At 36.3% G+C, this 22,552-nt stretch overlaps 2 protein-coding genes across 4 annotated transcripts in view; one reads left to right on the forward strand and one right to left on the reverse strand.

Annotated features, from left to right (window-relative positions):
* Nucleotides 1-14,070, reverse strand: part of LOC110383026 (neuronal acetylcholine receptor subunit alpha-7) — a 90,592-nt gene extending 76,522 nt beyond the window's left edge. For all 3 annotated transcript variants that reach the window (XM_064043698.1, XM_064043700.1, XM_064043699.1), the window contains exon 1: nt 13,915-14,070. In XM_064043698.1, the coding sequence (XP_063899768.1) occupies nt 13,915-13,960 (46 nt within the window). In that variant the 5' untranslated portion in view covers nt 13,961-14,070. The remainder of the gene's footprint in view (nt 1-13,914) is intronic.
* Nucleotides 14,071-20,981: 6,911 nt separating this feature from the next.
* LOC126053626 (mediator of RNA polymerase II transcription subunit 27) lies at nt 20,982-22,358 on the forward strand. The gene has a single exon (XM_049836190.2). It carries the CDS (start codon nt 21,073-21,075, stop codon nt 21,973-21,975), a length of 903 nt encoding a protein of 300 aa, XP_049692147.1. The 5' UTR covers nt 20,982-21,072; the 3' UTR covers nt 21,976-22,358.
* Nucleotides 22,359-22,552: the final 194 nt, after the last annotated feature.

Below are 22,552 nucleotides of genomic sequence, written 5' to 3' on the forward strand. Positions count from 1 at the left end.
ATCCTAATTCAAGTTTACAAACTTCTTTCAGAGCTTAAAACCTTTAAACCGAACCTAATTCCATTAATGGATAATCCAACAGACATTAATGAATGAATGAATCTGAATACGACCTTACCTATTGAATGAAGGAAATAAAATACAGGCATAGGTATAAAATCTTTTCACTATTATCTATGGAAGGTTCATTCGTTCGTTCCCGCCCCTTCCATTGAGGGAGCCCTAATTAGTGACAACATCTCTTATCAGATATTAACGACTTTCCTAAGATATAATTAGCGGGATATAATTAGCTTTATCTGTGGATGTGTGAGTTTTGGTTCATTAACTGTGCGATTTCATTGCGGGTAATTTGCGCCTTTATTTTGTGTGTTTAAGTTATAGATACGTATATGTTTTTGAGAGATTTGTAAGTTTATATGTAGGGAACTATTAAGAAAAATATAAAATCAATTCAGGCAGCTATTTCGGAAACTGATTGCCTATTCATTCACACAATGCGGGCAAATTTTTGACAAGAGTTAGAGCTAACCAGGTACAATGACTTACACCTACACTCTTAGGAACTAAAAACAAAAAGGTATATAAGTAAGAAAAAAAGCACTCACATGATTGCCAGTAATTTACAACTGAAACATTGAACTGGAGAAAAAAGTCTTACAAATACATATGTATATGTACAAGTAAACTTATATACGTTCAAACATCAGATAACATTCTATATGCCGACCGAATAAGGGTCATAAGGCGATTGTACGGACTCCGCAGAGAGCCTCTTTTCTATACTAAAGTAAATAAATAGCTAGTGCCCTAATACGGGCCTTTCAAAAATACAGTTCCTTTGAAATATTCATGGAACCAGCTCTCTGTTTTACCTTATATTTTTGGTTTCCAAGAAGCGGTATTGGAGTACTCTTAAAGTACTAGTAGGATTAGTTATATTGAGTAGTTTTGCTTTTTTGGAAAATGCGTAATTTTGAAGTACTAAACCAATATAGGAATAAACTAGTTACATATTTTTTGTCTACTTTAGATTAAAGATTTGGATTTTCTTTTTGTATGTAACAAATAGACTCAAATACTAGTGAACTGACTTCATTGTTTTTCACCTTTACAATGTTACATTGCTCTTGATTGATATAGGCTAAATTGTCCGGATACCATCAGTTTTTTCACTCGGGACAAACAAACGGACAAATTATCGCAATATAACGTAACATAAGATAACCTAGCATGTTTAGATAAAGCACAATTTTCGTGTTTTCAAAGTGTTTTGGTCTGGAAGTGGAATTCACACATTTCCATTAACATAATAATATAAGCACACTAATGTTTTATGTCAGTGTGTCTGACATTTATTGCGGGTATCTCTCTAGGTAATTTTAGTACAAACAGCCACGAAATTAGTGTCGCCATTTGTGTCTGTCTGCAAAACATAGCAGAGTTTCTTCTATCTATTATTTAGCTAAAACTACAATGGTTTGTATGTTATATTTAATTCTTATGATTTTCCTAGCATTCTAACATCCTTTGTGCGATTAAAAAATAATTACACAAAGGAAAATAAATTAAAATCACCAAAAGTCCCCTCGTTCTACTTTCAAAACTGACGTTAAACCATAAACTAATAATAATTAATTAATAAATAATTAATAATAAATAAAAAATAATAATAAATAATTGCTTGTTTGTGTTCTTCATTACTATATGTCGGCAATGAACGGTGGCACGCTGAGCAATGATAACAGATGTTGCAACCAGTTACGGCTCTTTGAATGTGTGCACACTGTAACATTTCATCTGTGTGAAATAAAATCGTCACTGAGCGATGCTTCCTCAGGATTGCGATTAGTCACGGTATGAATTTATTTACGTTTACCTCCACTTTTTATTTTTATTTAATTTTTGTGACTAATCCTTCTGATTATGATTTACGTTTCTTTTTTTTGTTTTTTAAATAGTACATAGTTTAGTAGTTTTATTTTATTTTTTTTTCTATAGAGCATAAATCAGTTCATACCGATGGACATCCGCAACTCCGCATAGGTCCAGTTGAAAACCAGCGTCAGACACTAGCTGTCTGGCGTAATGCTGAACTGGACCTATTTGACGCAACCTTTTCTTCTTTAATTTTGTTTTTTTTTTTTGTTTTTTCTATGTGTATGTATGGTTTGTGTCAATAAATAAGTTTTCTTTCTTTCTTTCTTTCTTTCAAACAAAATGAGCGCGCCATTTTCCTCCCCATAAAGTCCGATATACATACTTATTTAATTTCCATAACACCAATAAAGTTTGTGTATCGGACTGTTGCTAATAGATTCCTAGTGATTTATGTTAAGAAATATTCTATTTAAGTTTGGTAAAACGATGGTATTAACATAAAAAAGTAATACTTATGTTGCGGCCTCCTAATAAGATTTCTGAACGGTTTATCACAAGTCAGAACATAAATTCTATGATTTAGCACTTGGGATGGTTAGTTTTTCCGCATCCTTGCCAAGTTTATGCGTTATTTTAGGTTCTTTGGAATTCTAGCTTCTGCATGTAAATCAGAACGAAAAAATAGATAGATACGTGGGCTAAGATAAGAGAGTACATATTTATTTTAGACTTAAATCTGTATCCAATTATCATAACAGTTTTTTAAACTCAAGTATCTATTACCTAATACTTCTAAGTTCAGTTATGTATTTTTATAATAATATCACTATTAAATGAATACGTCTTAACATGTTCAATTCATGTAACGAAAGAATTCGTTCCTTACCAAACAAAATTACATTAACAAGACCATTATTACCTACGCCAAATTATCTCTTATTTCTCATTCTATTACGAAATTACTCATCATATCTCGTTTCAGGAGTATGTCCCGAATATTGTAGCGTGTATATTTAGCAGTTTTTTCGAGCGAATATGACAGGCACCTGCGTGGGTACTATCATCTGCTTGACCAAACTTCTATATTTGGGCGCAGATATTATTAACAACAGCCTCATGTGGTTATAGAAAATTCTTGTCTGTATTTTGTATTTAGGTTATAGCGTAAAGCAAGAGAAAATGTGCGATAGAATATTGTCTTTCACTCAGTACGTATATAGCACGATTCAAATGATAAAAACAAGATGGCCGACTGAGGGACATAGACAGACATGTATGATCGTCACATTATTATATACTGGCTGACACTATAACACCAATCTTAAATGAACCATGAAGCACGTATTTTGAAAATCTGCCCCTGTCAATGGTTCCTTTAGTGCTAAATTAGAAAGAAAAATACCGATATTTTTAACGAAACAATGTTATTCCAGATACTTCACTTTCTAACCCAAGACAAACGAGTCTTCATTACGTTATATTTTGTTCAAAAACAAAAGCTTTCCTTGTTCTACCAAAACAAAACACTAGCAGTCTAGCTCATACACTGCAGCAACAGAGCAACAGACCAACAGCCGTCCATCAAGACGAAGCAACAAGAGCAACACAATTAGTTGTAGTGAACACGATCCACAGATAAGCAAGGAATTTGTCTCGAGTGAGAACAAGCTGAGCGTTGTACAAAACTCGACGGAAGCTCAGTTACTAAGCACACCAGTTGTTTAGCTGACAGACAACATGTAGTTTGCATTTCCTTGCTAGAACTGCAGTTTTAGTGTGTATTTTCTTTTGTAATTGCTGTGTATAAGCGGTTATAAGATAGTTTGTAAAATGAGCATGAAAGTGAAGATGTCTTATTGTATATCTGCTTTCCCACCACCGAGTTATTCACCAATCATAATTTGGTCTCTAATAATGACTGGAAAGTCTTTGCCCAATGAAAATCCTACTGTTTCAAGAATATATCTTTTGGGCTCCTAACGGCAATTCTAAGCTTCAATTTTGTAAAGTCCTACAGTCATACGTTTCTAAATAAATAGTGTGCGAGTCCCAGTGTCGGTTGTTATGGTAACAATGGTCGGTCTCTGAGAGCCGCCCTTTATGCCCCGAGCAGTCTGCGGCGCAAGGACATACGCCCTGCATTATGCACGACACATTCTATACACACTTGTGTTATATCGCACCAATTGTGTTCCAGACTCATATTTGGTGTGACTATTTCAGAAAATAAACAAAAAAGAACCTTTATTTATTTGACTACTTAGACGCCAATCAAAACGTCCAAAAAGTAATTCTATTTTCTTCACAAAAATAACAATGTTCAGTAGGTTTACTGTCACGTTAATTAATAAAACAGTAACGTCACGTCCCAAACTAAGCCAGTCGGACAAAGCGTCAAATTAAAACGTTCTCCCCACAAATTAATTCAAAGCACATTACTTGAACAAGCGTCTTAATTTACCGTAAATATCAATTAAAATTTAAACAACGGCCAACATTTGAAACAAAACCACGGTCTAGTGACCGTTTCACGAAACAATTGTTGAACAAAACGGCACAACAATTACAAGGCGAAGCCGACAATTCGGTAGTCGGTTAAGCATTTCCACATGAGAGGAAACTTTTGTGGGTAATGGCTGAAAACTGACGAGCATTATTAGCTCAGAGCGTCATGCGCCCGTGCTAGAAGAACAACTCATGCATAATTCCGTTCTTGAGCGTGGAACGTCTTGAGGAGTATAGAATATTTTCGTACCACGGTTATCTCTGACTTAATTTTTAATAAGCATAAGAGAAGAGCTGGAGCCTTTAAAAATATAGGACCGCTTTTGCAACCTTTTTGATTACTTTTTTGTGTACGTGCGATAGAACTATCCATCCAATTCACATGGGAAGGACACACTTGTCGTATTGTAAACCAGGCTTAATTGCGAAATGTGGCAAAGCCCGTATTTTGGCGCGAGTCTCGGTGAAAAGTGAATCCGCGCTAATTGAAATTCTCACACCCACTCACACCACGAAACCTCGGACGCTGCCAAAGGCCTCTGGTACGTTGCCGAAAACTTGTATCGTGGAACACGAATTTTAAAACTAAATCGACTAATTGGCGGTTGTTTATGGTCGTGTGGGACTTAATTTGGAAAAAGGAACGTCCTTTATGCGAATGTTTTTATATAATGGAGTGCGGCTACCGCGCCAACTTTTACTTCACATTACACTAGTGCTGGCTACTTCTACTGTATGTGCGCTGTAACACGAGGATGTAGTTTTAAATCAAAACAAGGTTGAAGCTTGTGCGCGTAAACATCGTAAAAGAGAATGAAGCGGAAAATAATTCCGCAACTTTCCTCTGTTTTATATTCATTAATTGATTCGTACGCTTCGCTGTTCATAATTTATTCGAGTGTTTTTATTTGTCCAGTTTTTGTGAATTTTAAATAAATATTTTATTCAATTTCCACGTCCTAAAAACTGTTTTTATAACAGCGTAGCGGATCACACAACAAACGCTCTGACATCCATTTTCCATGTGCGGAGCCAAACGAAAAGTAAATAAAAACTATCGAAAATTCTTGAACGTTTTTCGTGACACGCTCAGTGGCGGTATCGATATGGTTCGATACATACTCTAGTTTGGTTCGAGTGAATGGTGCCAATATCGGAGTGAGCGTTAGAGGTGATCCCCGCTAAGTCGACAATTTAATCCGACTAGCTGGATCGATACATGAGCATTTGATCAAGTCCTGAACTGTGCTCAGTAGCTTACTCCCGCAGTACAATAGTGTTTATGATTGTAAAGGAAACCGGAATAAGGGATAAACATTTTCTCATGAAACGAGTTCAAAGGAAAATTCTGTTTGCGGAAATAACAACAAAACATATTTTTCGCCATCTCATGTTCGCAATCCGATTATTGCTTGTACAAACAAAATAAAAAATCTCAACCATACAATAGAACACATTGTGAGAAATTATTATTATATTCTGAGACGACGATGACTCGTCATGTACGATTTTCATAAAATAAGAGAAGAAAAACATGAAAACATATCTTATGTGCAAATAATAACACTGGCACACATACCCGTCAAATCGAAACAGCAATGCTATTTACCGGTTCAAATAAGTTTAGCCGTTGGCGATAATACTTTCCTTCACAAGGTCCTTGCACAAATAAAACCCACTTATTAGGTAACTCAGGCATTTGAATATACATCTAGATCCATTCAAAACCATTTGATGTGTTGGAAATAATTTGCAAATTCTGAGGACCAATTTAGAAGGCAAGAATCACTAGCGCCTTCAAAACATCCCAGGACCCAACACCTCTTCAAAAACATGTGTCTGACCACGTCACGTGATGCACAACCCCTCAGGTTCTTACTTGGCAGTTGGCAGCCGACAGTCAGCTGTTCACAATCCAACGAGCCGCGATTTCATCCGCTCCCAAATGACCACTCTTTGAGTTCAGATAGCCCCCAAGGTTATTTGTTTGTTCGTATTTAAATATCCAGCGGCCATAAGCCGATTTTCGTATTTGCTGAATTAAAGTCTGAATCTGAAAGTGTATTTTTTAGTTCTGATTCCATTCATTATGGATGGATTTGGTAATTTTTTATATGAGCGGCGCTTCTTATACTAAGTAAATTGAACAAATAGGTAAGTCAAGGTACGAAAGAAGATGTCAATATCATCTAGAAGAACATAGCATTCAATAGTATAAATGATATTAACACATCATCTAATAGTATAAATTATGTAAAAGTTCACCATGATCATGATATTATCATAGATCAGCAATACCAAGATTACCATTTAGAGACCACGTCACAGAAACTAAGAAGCCTTTTACTCAAGTTTCTTTTTCTTTACTTTATCTCTGAAGATGAAATAACAATTACAGTTATAACAGGACATGATAATCCAGAACTACAAACTATCCTCGAAGAAAGTTAAAGCTCCGTACATCAAAAGGAACCGCCGCGGTTACCAACTACTAATAGCCATTTAGACTAGAGTACTATTGGAAACTAAAGTCGCTTTAACATTTTACATAGGTTGAAATTTTTTTTGGGAGAAATATAGCAGGAATCACACATCAATAAAGATATTAACTAAAAAAAAATAAGAGTATTTATGATTGTGAACGTTTTTAAATGTACATGCATCTGATTAAATCTGTGATTTTATAATAAAAGTTGTTCCTTTGACAGTAAAGAAAACGCTTTTTAATGGCATGGCTATAACTGACTAAATACGTTTATCTAATAACGTGAGTAAAGATGTATTTAAACAAAACTGAAACATAAAGGAAACATGTGCAAACAGCACTAGCCTAATGTAATCCAGCATATAGCCACTTAATTGGTATTTCGAAAATCATCAAATCTGTTTTCTGAACGTGTAACTACTCATATCACTCACTATAACACGTTAAACATTTTCGCAATTTTCACTAGACTCGCTTTTCATCGAGCGTATGAGCGAGAAATATGGTGTACTTGTCACATGATACAAGCCGAGGGCTTTGCTCAAATGCTGTGGAGAAATGACAAATTCTAACACTGTTTCAACTGCATTGCACTTTAAAATGGTGAGAAATATCGTTTAGAACTATTCTTTATAGAATCTCGAGGGAGTTTGAAATGGAATTAGTTTATCATGTACAAAAATATATAAAAAATATGGAAAACCTACCATTGATTTTAAGTGTTGTCAGCATATAATTTTAAGTTTAAGAACATTGTCAAGTCAAGTATTCCGCTTCATTTGTTTTTTTATTTATTTATTTCGCTAAGATACTTTGCCATATAACAGAACAAATAACTATCCTGTAAAAAAATAAGGAGTACCTACTAGTCAAGTAGTTACCTATTACATCTTAAAACCATTTTACATGAATTGAAATGAACAACGTTTTGTAATAAGGTGGTGTCTCAATTTCTTTTAGAGATACGTCAAAAGGTGGAAAAGCAAAAAAAATCGAACAGCTAATAACGTAAATACTTAGTACATTGTTATATAGTAACGTAACATTTAACCACAAGAGGCTCGTTACAGTTAGTTATTCACCAGGTTTCAATAAACCAATACCGAATACATGTATTATAGATTAGCGGACCCTCGCATTAATTTGAGCGGTACTAGGAAACTTCTCTAGTTAGAAACTAGGATTTGCAGTATTGTACATAAGTTGGCTGAGTATTAAAAGGTGTTATAATGTAGTACTTGGGTTTATAAAGCGTTTGCATTTGTATAGGATTGGACTGGTTGAATATGGACAAACTAATGGAAACTGTTTAAAACATAAAAGTAAGAGAGTTTTGGAGAAAATTCGTCCTATTATTTTATGATCTAGAGCTGATATGGACTGCTAAATCAAAAGTCATTTATTCAAAGTAGGCTGAAAATCAGCACTTTTCGAACGTCAAATTTACAAAAGACAGCCCCCCAAAACGCCCGCCCTTCACCACTTCCTATGTGTTTTTGCTGGGAAGAAGAAGTGCTTTCTATATAAAGCAATATAAGTCTGTCAATTCTTAATCTTCTAATAATCAGCACGTTCCTAAATACAAACAAATTAACACGATAGGAGAAAGAAAATGATGATAATTAAAATCATTTACCCAACTCAGAATATACAGCCTTCGTAATGGCGAACACATTAAACATATTATACAGACTTAGCAATATATTACGCCAACTGCTCAACCCACAGGGTTGCCATATTGCAAAAATGTGATTCTACCACCGAATAGCCTTAATACCAGGGGTAAATTTTCATAATAAATATGGTAATTACTTGTTTGGGTAATTAAGGGATTCTGCTCTTTGTGCGTCAAATTGAAGGGTTTTGAATGGCGGAGTTTTTAAGGTGTTTCAAAGGAAAGGGTCAATATTTACTCTTCAGGTAAAGCTTAAGTATCTTTTAGCTGATATTTCGTCATTAAATAAATTACTGAATGAGGAAAAGTTGTCATAGAAATATGGCTATAGCGTAGAGAAGCGTAGAGAACTTACGTCTTGTAAGTTTGAATTTCTTTCATTCGTTCCTACTAAAATAATTGATATTTCACGTAACAAAAACATGTTTTCACCGTCAAAAAAAAGCTACCTAAGCAAAGATACAATGACTCATTCATTTCCCAACTGTCGAACTCAGGCCGCACAATCGGGCAATTTGAAACTGGCAACATTCGCGGAAAATGCTTAACAAAACAGAAAACATAAATCTGTGTCAATACCAATTAACTGTGGCCCACAGACTGAACACAAAAACACTGGGAATAAATCAACTGACGTACACAAAATTGTTATTTTGCCTGTTAATTTGTGGAAGCAAAGGTACGATATAGTTGGCAAAGCGCTTTGAGACTCGTAAACAGTTTTTCAGTGGTAATTAAGATACTGGTTATGGCAGAAAAAATATACACATGATCCATCGTTCTCAATCGTTGTAACAAGATATCGAGTAAAAGAAAAAATATATCTCTCTTTCAATACCTTAACTATATCTACTACTTCAATTGGTTTTATTTGCCAAGAAGTTTTTGTTACAATATAGCGGACGTACTAAGTTTACTTATGACTTATGTCATAGACATTTCTACCAGCCAACATCATTACTTACACGCACTACAAACTCCTTCGTCACAAAGCCTACCTCTAGCTTCAAAAACAGCCAATCATAAATCGCGACACACTTTCCTGAACCGAACTTTTCTAACCAACTAAACCAATACAGCATTATCGGGATAAATGACGGGACGTCAGCGAAACGTTCAGAAACAGCGACGAACCAGTGAGCTCGCGAACTGCCGAGCTCGCGACGGTAATGGCATGAAAATGATAGATCGACACACTGAACTGTGCTAGACTGTAAATCTTGGGCTTGGAGTAAGCACTGTTTGAAGTAAGATACAGCGGCTGACGCAGCGAAAGACGTTGTTTAGAGGACTGGCTGACAAGTCATGAGTTCTATGTTCGAAATTATGGAAGAGTGAAATGTCACGAGATTGGAATGGCGTTTTTTTGTGGTCTTTTGTTTTTCAAGCCAATTAGGTATATAAAGTATTGTGACGAGTAAACTTTTTGGGTGAAGTGGTTAAACATAGTTTAAATTATTAAAACACAGTTTAATTAATGATTTAACGGGGTTCAATAAAAATGAAGAGTGAAGATGAGTGAAATGAAAATGAATAACGTATACACATATTATAACAAAGACAAAACGATGTATTTAAATCTAATCTCCCCATTTCCGAATGAATTAACCACCACTTATTACATACTGCAAACCGTAATTCAAGAACTTTCACAGCCTTTTTTCTTTTTTCATTCGTGCGACCGTATAGGCACTAGAATGATAGATCGACACACACTGTATTGCAGTACCCGTTGTAAATCTCCTTTTCATTCGTTCTCACAGAGCTAAGTAAAATAGACACGTTCTAGACATTTCAGACTTATGTTTTCAATATGGTTTACTTGGATATAAAACCTGCTTCAATAAATAGACTGTGTGGTTAACAAAATAGACCACATTAACGCAACTATAATTTTGAATGGTGTAATTTATAGTACAAAATTTGCAAGTCACAATAACGTAATAAATTAACGAATAATGTCAAATTTAAATCATGTTACTGGCACCAATATTACGCCGAAGATACAAAGAAAATGTTTGCATTGCTGAAAAATATTATAACATAAATATGGCGTCGCTTTACAGAATGTTCGCGAACACGGCTTGTGATTGTAATGGCGTCAACTGATATTGCCACATGTTGCACTGAATGCAAGCCAAAAAGCTTATGGCTTTTAATTTTATCGGCAATTCCAGTTTTTTACAACGTTTTTGCGTATAATGTGGCTAAAAAGAAATGAGCGTAAAAGCTACAGACCACTTGAAAGACGCGCTTAAATTTATGTAACCCTACCTACTTAGCAGTATTTATTAATAATCTCCCCGAATTGCGAGAATAGCCATGTCGATCCAAAGATAAGACGAAACAAATTAAAACTTGAGATCTTAATTTTCGCTCAAACAGACAGGCAAACAGATTTCTTCGTTCAGAAAAACTTTCCGAACTATTAAAGGCGACCGTAAGCAATTAGGTAGATAGTTTAAGCGGCAATCGTTTAGCTAAATGAGGTTTTTATTTTCTTTGTTTAATTAAATGCCTATCATCACATATTGAGGTTTTTATACCAAGGAGTTTCTTGCCCGTCCTTCTCCATAGGAAGCTACTTTTAGAATGGGCAACTTGAATCAAACTTATCTATACTTTTGACGTTCTAATAAAATGATTTGACTTTGACTTATACAATCCTTAGAAACATTGCATTGTTATTTATCCAGAGAATGTTACGTATATGTCTTACAAGTTCAATTTCTAATAGTATAAACAGACAGTATTATTGGTCCTGTAAAGCTCTGTTTCTTTTCAGCACTGACATCTGGGTCATCTTAAGATGTCATCATATTCCCGGAGCCAGAAAACATGTCAAATACTTAGAATATTCTCCCACTTTCTTAGCAAATAAAGTTAGTAAAGGTAACCTATATTTACCTACATGTCGAATGTCTATCACAGTATTGCGATAACAATCGATTTTGGTTATAATAGAAGCAAATTCTCATTGAATTCTAAGGAGAATCATACGTGAAATCAATAGGCTAGCAGCAAGGGCATAGACTGCCAATTCAAGGACTGTAGAACAATAGTTTGACGGCTCCAGATCTTAGTCAATTGAACTATGAGAATACCTGTGTGTACCAGCTTAGAAACACTAACCGTATAGCTAATTTACTGACTGAAATAATATAGGTACACGATCAATTATGTGCCTTAACAAACCTGTACCATTTACCTGAACCCAAATCACATTATCCTAACCGATGTCTCAAGGGAGACCAAATCTTTAACAAAAAACGCCTTAATTTCATGCCGTTTAACCTACATCTAACCATGTTTTTTATTGCTATCAAGCTTTACTGCCAATGTCTTTTCTTTTTCCTTATCTGTAATAACCTTCATCCTCCGTCCTTCCTCACTTTGATGAAACAAAGAATCACTAATTATTACTTTAGATTTATCTCCGAGCTTCATCAAATTCACGAATTTTAATCTTTTATCATCTTGTTTGTGTAATCAAGCGGGAACTCAAAATGAAAATGAAAAATTAGATGAAAAAGGTATGGAGGCAAATGTTGCCAAAGTATAAAATATGCTTATCTTTGTGGAGATAACGTAGTATACCCTTTCTGTCCGTCGGGCGCCAGTTTCACGGGTGTACGTTGTGTGCATATTTTATCGGAAAAAATGAGCACCATTCTTTCGTTTTCATAGAATTTGATCTTCATTACGAGTATATTGTGGAGAATCTAGGTTGGTGGATAAACAAGAATAAGTTACTGATTTATTGAGAGCTTTAGAATGGAACTAGATTGAAAACCGTTTTTCCTATAACAAAGGCGTCTCCCTGCCTGCATTGACTTATGAATTGTAACGAGTATATACCTATCAAGTCTTTTCTAGATTATATACCTTACATGATACCTACTTGGTCGATACGTTCCTTCCTACCGTTTCTAGCCAGGCATCTATTGCATTTCCACAGCATTTGACCTAAGTAAAGACTTCACCTAGAATACCCTCGCAAGGTAATGCTGTGCAAGGTACATAGGATCGATAACCTACTTTATATTACCCATGGAGACAATGGTAGTGCGAAATCCGTGTACAGTCAGTAGCTTCGCAAAGTCGAAAGGAAAATGTAACCCGTAAACCCTTTCCGTAACATACTGACCCTATTATACTTCTCATAGGCGAGTACTCGGCGAAGCTTTGAACTCGATACGAGCTCATCTCATCAATAGATAGTCTGTTTGTCCAATGTAAACGTTACTCCGGCAGCTCTAACTTTGAAATTCAAATCTATGAGCGTTTTTCGCTCCTACAAAATGTTTTTAGGAACACATATAGACCCCTTTATCTTTCCACCCAGAAAAAATCTCTGACTACAAAATTTCTGAGCGTTCAGAATATAGGTCCAGTAATCTGTAACGATCTAAATTTTAGCTTCGTCAGTCCCTAATTTTGGAAACTACGTTCGTAAGATAATGTAGTAAGATGTTAACTGTAACAGGGGCGAAAGAGACGAGAGATTGTAACCTGTTGGCAAGTCAACAGGGACTGTACTCCCGGGAGACTTCCCAAGTGCTCATGAATTTATTCATCGCGATACCTGCCTCTGGGGCGACTCCTGCTTTTTAGGACTTAATTAACTTTAGAAGCGCCCTGATTTTTACCTTAGGTTTTCATGTGCGTAGTTTAAATGGATATGAGTGGTAGCTTTTCGGATTACTCTTTGTTCTTGCGAAAGTCGACATACAGAAAAGATGGCAGGGAAGGTGAAATAGTATAGGATAGCAAGTACATTATACCTTTTTGGTCGTATCTCGCTATACAAAGGAATAACCTTCACAAAGAACGGAAAAATCTCGGAACATAAAACACGTTCACCTTGTCCATAAAAAAACATTTTCGGAGGCGAATTCCTGACGAGAAAAACGAAAGACCTCACATTTTCAGACGAGAACCATAAAGTTGGCACCTCGGCTGCGAGCCGCGGTAACCAAATCATTACCATCACGGTAACTACGGACAGATTCCCTCGTAAAACCTCAATTTTTACGTTTTATTACCTCGTATACAGACCCGACTGACTTGCCGAATGGAAACTTGACACAACACGTGCCACAACTTTATAAACATAGAACAGACCATCGAATGTTCCCCAAATTGGGAATTTTCTCGCAGATACCGATTACCTGACCGACTCTAGAACCTGATCGTCCGGAGCGCTCCGAGGCGCGGCTCCTCCGCGGCCACGGTCCGGGCTCAGCTCATGGCATGTATCACACACAACACCTCAGCTCTCACCATCACGCCAATCGATCCCCACAGGGGTAAACAAACGCGGGGGCGCGGCGGACGCCTGTTGCGTCGGTCACGAGGCGACACTCACCGGGCAGCAAAGCCAGCAGCGCCAAGGCCGCCAACAGAGGGGCCATAGCGGCGACGCGCGGGCATACCACACCCGCGCACGCTGCGCTAGCACGCCGGCGCGCTCATGCGGCCTGGGACAACGTGCGGCCGGCCCGAGCGGCGCCCGGCGCGGGACTGGGCGCGCCGCCGCCCCCGCGCCGCGCTGCGCAGCCGCCAGGACAGGTGCGCGCGGCGCCGGCCTGAGCCCTACCTCGGGGAAAAGCCTTTATTATCATATCGACAATAAAATAATCACTTCAAAGTAAGCGCCATCTAAACGTTTTACAAATATAAGATACGGCACACCCTGAAAATCATAGGGGCGATAAAAGTGAAGGGCGCTAAGTAGGGCAAGGGCCCAAGGTCGGTGCAGCCCGGGCGGGTGACGCTCCGGCGACTCGCGCCCAATCTTTATGCGCCCTTGGAGCGTTTAGGGCACATCCCTACGTGCCAATAAAATATTTAAGAGGAGCGCGCCGCAAGATAGACTATTCATTAACAATTCGTTAAATCTCATTCAACTTTGATGTATGGTAACGTATGGAGCTCACAGTATGAGGCTTAAGAAAGTGAAAATCTATACCGAATACGCCTTAAAGGTTTAGGGGCAGTAAACACAGTATGATTACCGTAATAAAATATATTAAACCATCAATTTTATAGCGCAAAGGGTCGAAAAATTAAACATTACTTCTGAACACGGTTTTGTTAATGCAGCACCCTTAGACCGACGAGAATTAAATAAACCGCTTAACCATAAAAATATCGTAATAATAAATGAGCGAAATGAACAAGGAAAACTAAGCATAAAATAGCGACTTTAACACTTGTATGTCGCGAGTTTATTTTTCCCTGAAGATTAACTTGGAAGACAGGCAGTCATCAGTCAGGAATAGCGTAAAGGTGGAGAAATGTTAGAACTATGTTAAACTATCCGTTTATGTATGCATTGTTTGTTCATTGCCTCAACATATATATTTTAAAAATAACATAATAATGACTGATCTGTAAGTAAACAAAGAAGAGTCATTAAGAATCGAGTGGCAAATAAAACGCTTCACAGCGACATAAAACTAGAGCTTATTTGAAACTTTATTTAAGTAGCCTGGAATCTTAGCTATAGCTAGTTCTTTCATTTTACTTTACTTCATTCACATAAATAAACCTGACAGTTATAAAATGGTTAATATACAAGATACTCTCAATTCAGCCTTTCTAGAATAATCTTCAAAGCTTAAAACTCGTTACGTTTCCATCGAATAGTTGGCAGTCCGTACCGAATATTATCTATTTAAACAGAACCTTTTAAAATGCCCAAAATCTATATTTGTAGAGGGCATTACGTTCAACACGGCCTGTTTAATATTCTTTGAGGAGAATGCTCGTTTTTCAACCCTGCCTCGCTCATAAATATGACTAAGATCGCCGATGAAAATTGATAAAAATCGACGTTCAACCACGCCTTTAGTAAGATTAACATTTTGAAAGCAAACTGTTAAGGCATTCGGTGAGATCTGTGCTCACGCCGAACGCTTTGTGTGCCAAAAAAAGTTACGATGAAAATAGAAAAACGTAGGTAAGTGGCTTTTACAGAAATTAGGTTTGCTACTTAAAGAGTTTTTTCTTATTTTTTGTAGTGAAACCGCTTGGTCATTGCTTAATTCATTGTACTATGAAGTTGTAAAAAAATGACATTAGTTATAGACGGTATTATTCGAATACAAAGAGCACTTTTTTATTCCTAGCGTAATAATAGACAAACCGTGACAGATCTATTTGTTTGTTCGTAAATCACACCTAGGTCGTTGAACCCAGATAAATGTTTTTCACAAGTAAAATATTAGGTCAAAGAAAATAGTGTACGTTCTATCTTGACTGGGCACATAGATAGTGTCTTTGCTTTGGCGAAGATGGAGTGTCGTTGTTCAGAATACAATGTACATTTTTATACCAGAAAATATAAAATACTGATTCCCGCAGACAATAATTATTGCAATAAATTACATATTTATCAATTTGGACAAAATTTCTCAACTTACCTCTTGTTAAAACATATTGTTTTCTTGAATTGGAAAAACAACTGTTTTCTACGTCCTTCTTCACATTTTAATTAATTTGTCATGATACAAAAGAGGTTAAAATAAAAATGGCTGCGTAAAAACAGTAATTACCACAGACAAATAAAGCGAATTCAAAACAAGAACAGGGTGAATGACCTGCTGCCCTTCGTGCTAACATTTATAAGCTAAAGCCGGGACGTTTGCGATTTGTGGCCATCACCACTTTATAGCGATCAGGCTCGCTCTGATGTACTCATAAAAATGTATTTCAATCGAGCCTTATCGCTTCCCTGAACGTTAAGTTTTAATGTAACAGTAATAGATATTAATATTAAAAGGTCTTTTATTTCTTTGTTGCGTAACATAATGGTTGCTGTCAAATAGTATGATTTAGCAAAATAATTTTGAAATTAAATGTAAATATATATTCATTGTAAATGTTTTAATAGTTTTAGGCATTAACTTGTCTTTCATTTACGAAGCTTTTTGTTAGTCTCATAAAAGAAGTATTATTCAGATTACATGCATTAATAACGCTAAATCCAGTCGCTGACTAAAATAATTTAAGGTATACATTTTTACGACTGCCAGATTTCATTTGCAGATACTTAAAAGAAGCAAAAAATATAATGATGGCTTTATATCTCAGTCTCGTTATGAAATACATATTTTAATTTCGGATTTATTTTCTTTAACATATTTCAAGGTGATAAGGACGAAGTTTTCATTCATTCTGTATTATGTACTGTAAAAAACGTCAAAAGAGTGAGCCAAGCATCTAATATTATTCAGTACTACGTACCTACACCAATAATTCCATGGAGCCAAGTACGGATTGAGGTACCGAATGTTTGGTGCAGTTGACAGCTGTCAGTTTTCAAGGGAAAATCCACTTTGTAGCAACTGTCAACTGCACAAAAAAGGGCCATGCCATAAAGAGAGAGCTAAGTCAAAAGAGACGAAAAATTTAAAATTAAAACTCAAGTTAGTTCCAATTTTGAACGTCGCACAACGAACCGTAACCAAACTTTTTTTAATATCTTTTCAAAACATGAACGCTTCTATAATACGAGTGACTCGGGCCACGGTGCACAAATCCCGCGTATTTCCATACGTCGCCGAGGCTTCGTATGCACGATATAACGCAGGTAAACGATCCAGATGGATTTTCATGATGCGCCCTCATGCACGCGAGGCATCTTCTAAAGTGAAAAATTGTAGCTCCTACATGCAAAATGCAATAATAGTAAGTAATATTTTTCCGACGTTCCAAATTCTTTTCAAGTCTGCTGAGTTAATAAAATATTATGAATAAATATGTGTACTCATATTTATTAAAAGTAGCTTCTGATAGCGTTTTCAATCACATCTCGTGACTTCTCGTAATAGTAGCCTAATCTAAAATAAAATATCCTAACACTAAAATATTTTTTCTAATCAAATCCAGTAGTTTCTCAGATTAGCACGTTCAAACAAACAAAACTGTTGAGCATTCTAAAATTAAAATACAGATTAAAAATTGCGTTCTTTTCGAGTAGAACAAACCTGTGTAAATACCACAAACACGAAATGTGAATCGTCATGGTCGGTGAATGCTACGTCGTAGCACTCGTAGCCAACCTGCTACGCCAGCTGTTTTAGTGCATGGCTACGCGAGTTTTACTTATTCAGTTTTAACTTCTACGTATTTGTACATGTTAACTTACTTACTATTTCCTTTTTTTATTATTATTTTAATTTTGTGGCTTCGTGGTCATAACAGAATTTGGAAAGTACTGATTCCGGGGCAAAAATTCCTGTATCCCAAGGCTATAATGTGGTGCGTATAAATCTGACGCAATTTTTTGCCCAATTCACCAACAAACATCGAAAATAAATCCATTTATGTACTTATTATTTACATTGATGGATATACGTCTGGTAGGTAATTACTCATAATCAACGCTCTAAACTATTACTGCCAATTTTCGAAATACCCAAGCACTAAAAATTAAATAATAACCATTCCACAATCACGATACCACTAAGAGTATCGTAAAAGACGACTACGGCTTAACCCTGAGGCATGTGCGCCTGTGATCGCTAACTGGCAGTTAAGTGCGACGGTTATGTGCTTCCACCACATTCTCCGCAGATAATGTCACGATCATGTTAATATGCACAGTTTACTGGACACAGGTAAGTTCTCTCCCCACCACCTAATCTTATAAATGCAATTAGGCATTTTTGTTACGCTTTCACGCTAAAACTGCTAAGCTAATTTAAAAGTTCGGCAGAGAGATAGCTACTTCGGAGATGGCCATAGGCTTCTTTTAATCCCGAAGAAGGAGGAAATTCCTTTAGAACACGGGTGATACTTTAGACGTGGTGATGCAATAATAGAATATTCAAAAATGTCTGAATCACACACACATTCGTTATTTTTTGTCTATTTAATTTTAATTTTTGTAAACTCTATCTCTGACTTATTATTCCCATTTTATTAAGAGTGGCATTTAATCCAAAATCAAAATTCCATTACACTGTTATCATTTTTGTATTTATTTCAATATTGAGTTAGAACCGTTGTAATGTCAGTGCAGCCCCACGTCAGACCTGTCCGTCTGTCACAAGATTGTACCATTATGGGCTCCCCTTATAATATTACCTATACAATAAAAAACAAGGGCTACTAGGAGGGTTGGACAAAATTTTTGAAGGCATGCCTGGTAGAAAAGCCATCACAAAGTGTAGTATTTTTTTTTTACAAAAAGTACTTAGGTACGTGTGCTATAAGTAGGTAAATTAATCACCACGCTTGCTAAAGTCGAATTTGCGATTCCAGGTTTCCTCAAGATGTAACATTCCTCAACCTTCATTTAGTTATTGGTGCCCAAAAAGTACGCAAAACTTACGTTGGTAGGTACTTGTATGACCTGAAATATGAAATACACGCTTCAATACTGTACGTAGTTTTCTGCTATCCATCGGAAAAATAGTACGTACATACGAACGATCGTGCAAAGTGGAGCGGAAAATATAATATTTTTACTTTCATTCGATGCTTTTATTTGCATCGGACATTCTCGATGTGGAATACACAGATATACAGGTGTAGATAGGTACATCTGTTGTTCCTTTATAATGATGCTGTGCTAGATACTTTAAGACTTGAATGTGGGCCTACATTTTACTATCGACTAACTAATAAGTAAATTATAATAAGTAAAAGTCACTATGGAAATAACTGAACTTTTTATTTTTCTCCGCTAAAAGAATAAGCACAGGAAAGGTTCTTTCTGAAGATTTAATGAACCAAGAATGCGTACATCGTGGCACACAAAAATAAACACAACAATACTGTCAATAGGTTTTAATAAACAAGTCTAACAAACTGCCTGGAACTCAGGCATCAAATGTTGAATATAATTCGGAATCCTGTCCAAAAAGTTTTGAATCAAATCAAAAGCGAATCTAAACTTTTTGGGTACAGCAAGCGTTAATAAAACCGGCTGACAATACCCGTAACTTTTACAATGCGTATTTTGTCGTTATTGTCACCGAGTTAGGCTAGAATTTTAAATGCGATTGCCGCCTAAAATATACCTAACTAACTTTAGAGCTTTGTATTAGGATGTTAAGTAACTACCCTTTGCCTTATAAAGAATTGATGGAATAAACTAGAGTAGAACAAGGTTACAAGAATAAGTAATAAAAAAAAATATTTATTACCTACCTATCTTCTGATATGATAGCCTATATTAATTTCTTAACAGAAAATAACAAAGAATTGTTTTATTAGCGCTATTTTGATCTGATATTGATAAGGATGACTGGATGTTGTAACTTCGCGATAGGCACGAGTAAGCTTACTTGCTCTCACAACAAATATAAGAAAAAAAATAGGTCGTGTCTAGCCAGAGAAAAGCTAAGTAATTGTATTCTATTTAACTAACTTTCTATCGTAGGAATAACTAGGTACACCTATACTGATGTCGTTAGGTTAAATAATGACTAATAGATAGCAGGTACCTAATAATCATTGACAATATTCTAACGAAATATTGACCTCAGAGTATAACTACAAACGAATAGTACGGGTCTTTGTTAGTAGCTAGGTACCACAGAGGCCTAAAATGTCCCGCTCACCAAACATTTTGAAACAAACATACCTATTCAAATGTGAATTTAATCCAATAAGCAAAGACACCACACGCAATTTAAAAAATGCTTTAAAAAGAATAGGCACAAACACAGGCAACCTTATCAAAACAGTATAATCTTTTTATTAAATATAGCCATTCTGAATACGTAAAAAGCTTAGCGCTAATTCGGGAAGATGGCTGCCGTGAAAATGTTCACATTTGCATACAAAATACGAACTTGAGTCAAGCAGTAATGGAAGAACGCATTGGAGTAGGTGCCGTCTGAATATACAGGCATTTTCTCGCTCAAAAAACCTACCCACTTTAAGAAAGAAAAAAATTTCTCAAGATGTAGGTACATACTTTCCAGTGGGCATTCTAGCTTTTGTACTACCCCTATGTAATCCCTTATATTATGCGTTGTATACTAATCATATACCTGAATTTTCAGACATGAAAAGTAGGTACCGAAATGTTTTGATGTAGTTTGATAAGTGCTTACTTGCAAACTATTTTCCAAATAGTATATAAGTAAATAGAAGCATGTTTTTTTAAACACGGCACAGGTGGATTTTAATCCTCCTGTCGAATTTAAAGAAATCTTCATTCTTCGTGAGCATTCCTCGTTTTTTATAGTGTGCTGCGCTCTTGTTCCAAAATTCAATACTATTTTAACTGTGATGCAGCGGATGAGCTTGTTTGTTGGTACGGTAACTGGTAAGGACTCGAGCCGGTAATAATAGATGTCGCTATGGCCGTATGAATACTTTAGTCAGGCCATAGCTTGACCATAGATGGACCACCGTAGCGTTCGCGTTGCTATCAACTGTCACAATTTCTTCACTCTTTTTAGCTGTCACTTGTGTCACTGTCACTTATAGACGTGAACTTTATTGTTTGTATGTGCAGTTGTTATTTCCTTACTTTATATTTGTTACTCGTAAAACCTCCAAAATGAATAACAGCACGATTAACGTGGATCAATTGAATTCTGCTCTAAACTCTCTTCGTGTTTTACGATCTAGCGTCAGTCATGTATTCGAAACACTTTCAAATGGACTGCGGGCCGACCACGGTGAAGATGGCAAAGATAAGTTCCTCCTTGAACTCCAGGAGCTGCTAAATAATGTTAATATTAACTTACGGGACCTGGAACAGACTGTAAATGGACTGCCCATACCTACAGCACCTTTCAACCTAGGAACAACGTCGTTCCTTAGCCACGAAACGACACAAGACCGGCAAGCGCTCTATACTCAACTCGTGAACAGTTACAAGTGGACGGATAAGATACACGAATACAGCTCGTTCGCGCATACACTGCTGAGCCAGAATTCACTCAAACGTTCGTACATAAACTCTGGCAGCACGAAACGCCGTGGAAAACTGCAAAGTAACCACAACGTTGCGCCTCTACAAGTCGATAATGTAATCAACAACATTGACAGATCTTATAGCGATATGAAAATAACAATATCGCGACCATTCGCAAGCAATGCAGTAGTGCAGATCAACCTGAGCCATGTTCTAAAAGCGGTGGTTGCTTTCAAAGGCCTGCTCATGGAGTGGGTCATGGTGAAAGGTTACGGTGAATCCCTGGACCTGTGGTCTGAGTCCCGACACTTCGTCTTCAGGAAAGTGACAGAGAATGCTCACGCTGCTATGCTACATTTCTATTCTCCAACGTTACCGGAGCTGGCTGTGCGTTCCTTCATGACATGGCTGCATAGTTACGTGAACTTGTTCAGCGAGCCATGCAAGAGGTGCAGTTGTCACCTCCACCACACGTCACTACTGCCTCCTGCATGGCGCGACTTCCGTACCCTGGAGCCATTTCACGATGAATGTAAACAATAGTCAATGTGGTATTGATCGGGAGAGCCCCCCAATCAGTTTGGGGACTCTCCCTTTCAATAATTGAAGGTACAATGGACACTAGATTGTAGGTTTGTAATGGCCTTGTGAGATAGTGATTTGGTGTATTTATAGGTAAAATGTTAGTTGTAAGATTTCTTATACTTCATAAGTAAATAAAGACTCAAGTTTTTTATGCTGTAAGTATTTGAATGCTATAGGCAACTTTCTTACTTCAACTGTATAATAGCAAATTAAACTGTTTCATAGATTTTGTAATTCCTACTGTAGGTACATAGGTACTGTTAGAAATCCATACATATAATTAATCTGTACTATTAGAAATCCATACATATAATAAATCTGTAGTTATACATAAAACTTTATTAACTATTTTTAGTTTTGTACTGATAAAATATACTTGCTAATAGAAAATTCTGTGACTCATATTGAATACCTTTTCATAAGAATTGAAAACCTCCCTTTTTTGGAAGTTGTATTATAAAATTCTCATATCCATAAATGTTTAGGGTGTATAGAAAATATTGTTTATTTTTCAAATATAAGCACAACAAAATAA

The sequence above is a fragment of the Helicoverpa armigera genome, chromosome 3, assembly GCF_030705265.1.
Source record: "Helicoverpa armigera isolate CAAS_96S chromosome 3, ASM3070526v1, whole genome shotgun sequence".
NCBI classification, from domain to species: domain Eukaryota; kingdom Metazoa; phylum Arthropoda; class Insecta; order Lepidoptera; family Noctuidae; genus Helicoverpa; species Helicoverpa armigera.

Coding starts and splice junctions, on each gene's coding strand:
- LOC126053626 (XM_049836190.2), top strand. CDS start 21,073: ATGAATAACAGCACGATTAACGTGGATCAATTGAATTCTGCTCTAAAC.